This window comes from Cajanus cajan, chromosome 5 (assembly GCF_000230855.2).
Source record: "Cajanus cajan strain Asha chromosome 5, NIPB_CcT2T_4, whole genome shotgun sequence".
Taxonomy (NCBI): Eukaryota; Viridiplantae; Streptophyta; class Magnoliopsida; order Fabales; family Fabaceae; genus Cajanus; species Cajanus cajan.
Genome location: NC_138521.1, coordinates 47,533,846 through 47,536,567, shown reverse-complemented (window position 1 = coordinate 47,536,567; position 2,722 = coordinate 47,533,846). Strand labels below are relative to the sequence as shown.

The following is a 2,722-nucleotide window of genomic DNA, read 5'->3' as shown; positions in this document are numbered from 1 at the left end:
CTTCTATAAATACCCTAAGCTAGCAACCTTTTAAATACTTTGGAAATTAATATAGAGTGAGCCTTTTTGTGCCTTTATATTTTCCTTAGTCTCTCTTGGTCATTTTCGGCCAAGAACCCTTCCTATCTCCACCTTGAGTAAAAACCCTAGAAGTGGCCTTCATCACCCATGGAGTGAGCCAAACCCTAGAGTACCTCTTAAGCATTCCATCAAACACTTCATCCACACTTTCCATTTTCGCCCAACCATCCATCAAGGATGCCATCATATGGATCACGTGATCTTCTTCTTTTATTGATTTTGCAATCATGTCATCCACATAAACCTTAATCTCGTTATGTATCATGTTATGAAACAAAGTCACCATTGCCCTATGATATGTTGCCCCAACATTTTTTAGCCCAAATGGCATGACCTTGTAGCAAAAGGTGCCCCACGGTGTGATAAATGTTATTTTCTCCCTATCCTCCTCAGCCATCTTGATTTGGTTATATCCTGAGTATCCATCCATGAAAGAAAAGAATGAATGTTGCGCTATGTTATCTACTAGCACATCAATATGAGGTAGTGAAAAATCATCCTTTGGGCTGGCTCTATTTAAATCTTAGTAATCCACACACATCCAAACTTTCCTATCTTTCTTAAGGAACTGGTACTATATTAGCAACCCATCGTGGATATTTGGCAACCTCTAGAAATCCTGCGTCAAATTGCTTTTTGACCTCTTCTTTAATCATCAAAGATAATTCTGGTTTCATTTGTCTCAACTTTTGTTTAACAGGAGGACATTCTGACTTCAACGGTAGCTTATGTTCCACTATGCTAGTATCAAGCCCTGGCATATCTTGATACAACCAAGCGAAGACATCCTTGTAATCATGTAAAAGCCTTATCAACTTATTACGTTCAGTTTCTCTTATGAGTGTGCCAATCTTGACTTCTTTCTTTTCCTCTTCGTCACTCAAATTCATTGTCTCAGTCAGATCTTCATGTGGTTGAATCTCTTTGACCTCTTGTTCCACTAATCTTAATAACTCAGGGGAAGGCTCTAAATCATCCTCTATTTCCTCACAAGTCTGATTAACGAGACAATCAAAATTATTTGATTCCACACTAGCACTGTCACTTTCAAACACATTTTTCTCAAATCTGCATTATTTAAAGTTAGGATAAGATTGATAAAGAGATTAAGGAGAAAGGAAAAGTCAAGAGGTGAAGGAAGAATGAATGAATTTTATTTAATATTAAAAGGAAATACATGAGCCCTTATTCAAAGAAATAAATCTTAAAGCCTTGGGCAGAGCAATAAGATTAGCATTACAAGAAAATTACTTTTAATCTGAATTAAAAACCATAGGCAGCTTGATAAACTCCCAATTATTAAGCTACATGTTCAGTGGACAAGCGTGAACCAGACTAGCATGTTCGTCCTCACGAAAGTCTTGCTCAACAATAGTTATTGAGTTTGGAAACTCGAACCTAGCACTCCAAAAGCTTTCTTATAGATCACAGATAGGGACCCCATCAATTTTTGCCTCCGTATTTTTCAACCTGGCTAGCCTCCTTTCTCTTTTATCATACACAACTCACCATTTATTCTCCTTTGAGGGTCTGTAGCCCAAACCAAATCGATCTTTATTATCTATCGATTCGGGCAATTGACTTAGTCCTTGTGCATCTCTTCCCAGTCTGCAACCATATTGATATCTACTCCCTAACATGATTTTAGCTACCATCGTGGAAGCACCAGATGGTTGTGGCTTCAGGATGTTCTTTCCATAACTTACATTTGCAATTTCGAGCCCCTGAAATGAAGTCTCCAAAGCTTCTTCAGCAACTTCAATATAAGGAGTGGATGAAGGTTTACTAACCAATAGGTCTTCTTCAGCCAATAAAATGATTAACTTGTCATCCACAATAAATTTCAACTTTTGGTGAAGTGTGGAGGGTACAACCCTTTCACAATGAATCCAAGGTCTTCCCAAAAGGCAATTGTAAGCTGGCACAATGTCCATTAGATGAAATACTACCTTAAAAATAACAGGACCAATTTGGATAGGTAAGTTTATCTCGCCGATCACTTCTCTACGAGACCCATCAAAAGCTCTCACTATCATAGTGCTTGGCTTAATGTATGATCCATCATAAGGAAGTTTTGCCAATGTTACCCTTGGCATCACATTCAACGAAGAACCATTGTCAACCAAAACTCTCGCCAAGATATGGTCCATGCATTTTACCAATATATGCAAAGCTTTATTGTGCCCTGCTCCTTCCTCCGGTATCTCATCATCAGTAAAGGTAAGGTAGTTATTGGCAGTGATATTTCCAACAATACCTTCAAATTTCTCCTCATAAATGTCATGAATGACATACGTTTCATTCAATATCTTCAACAATATTCTTTTATGGGGTTCTGAATTCATCATCAGCGAAAAAAGTGATATTCTGGCAGGGATTCAGTTTAACTGATCAGTCACTGTGTACTCACTTTGTCGTATGAGTTTTAGAAACTCATATGCCTCTTCGTCAGAGACTTCCTTCTTCTCCTCTTCTTGCTCTTTGTTTATTCTTTCATCCAACACTTCCTTTCCTTTCTCATGACTTTTTTCTACCTCTGTAGCTTGTTTGATTCTCAACTCTTCAAGAGCCTAAATTCGACCACTTCGAGTCATTCCACCAACCCCAACGACATTTGTGATGGTGGTTTCTAGTCCTTCTT

The 2,722-nt window shown here is 38.1% G+C and overlaps 1 protein-coding gene across 1 annotated transcript; it reads right to left on the bottom strand.

Moving 5' to 3' along the window:
• Nucleotides 1-641: 641 nt before the first annotated feature.
• LOC145958031 (uncharacterized) lies at nt 642-2,429 on the bottom strand. Its single transcript, XM_083074483.1, has 3 exons — nt 1,591-2,429; nt 1,390-1,479; nt 642-1,149 (listed from the first exon to the last, which is right to left on the bottom strand). Exons 1-3 carry the CDS (start codon nt 2,427-2,429, stop codon nt 642-644), a joined length of 1,437 nt encoding a protein of 478 aa, XP_082930609.1.
• Between the last annotated feature and the right edge of the window lie 293 nt (nt 2,430-2,722).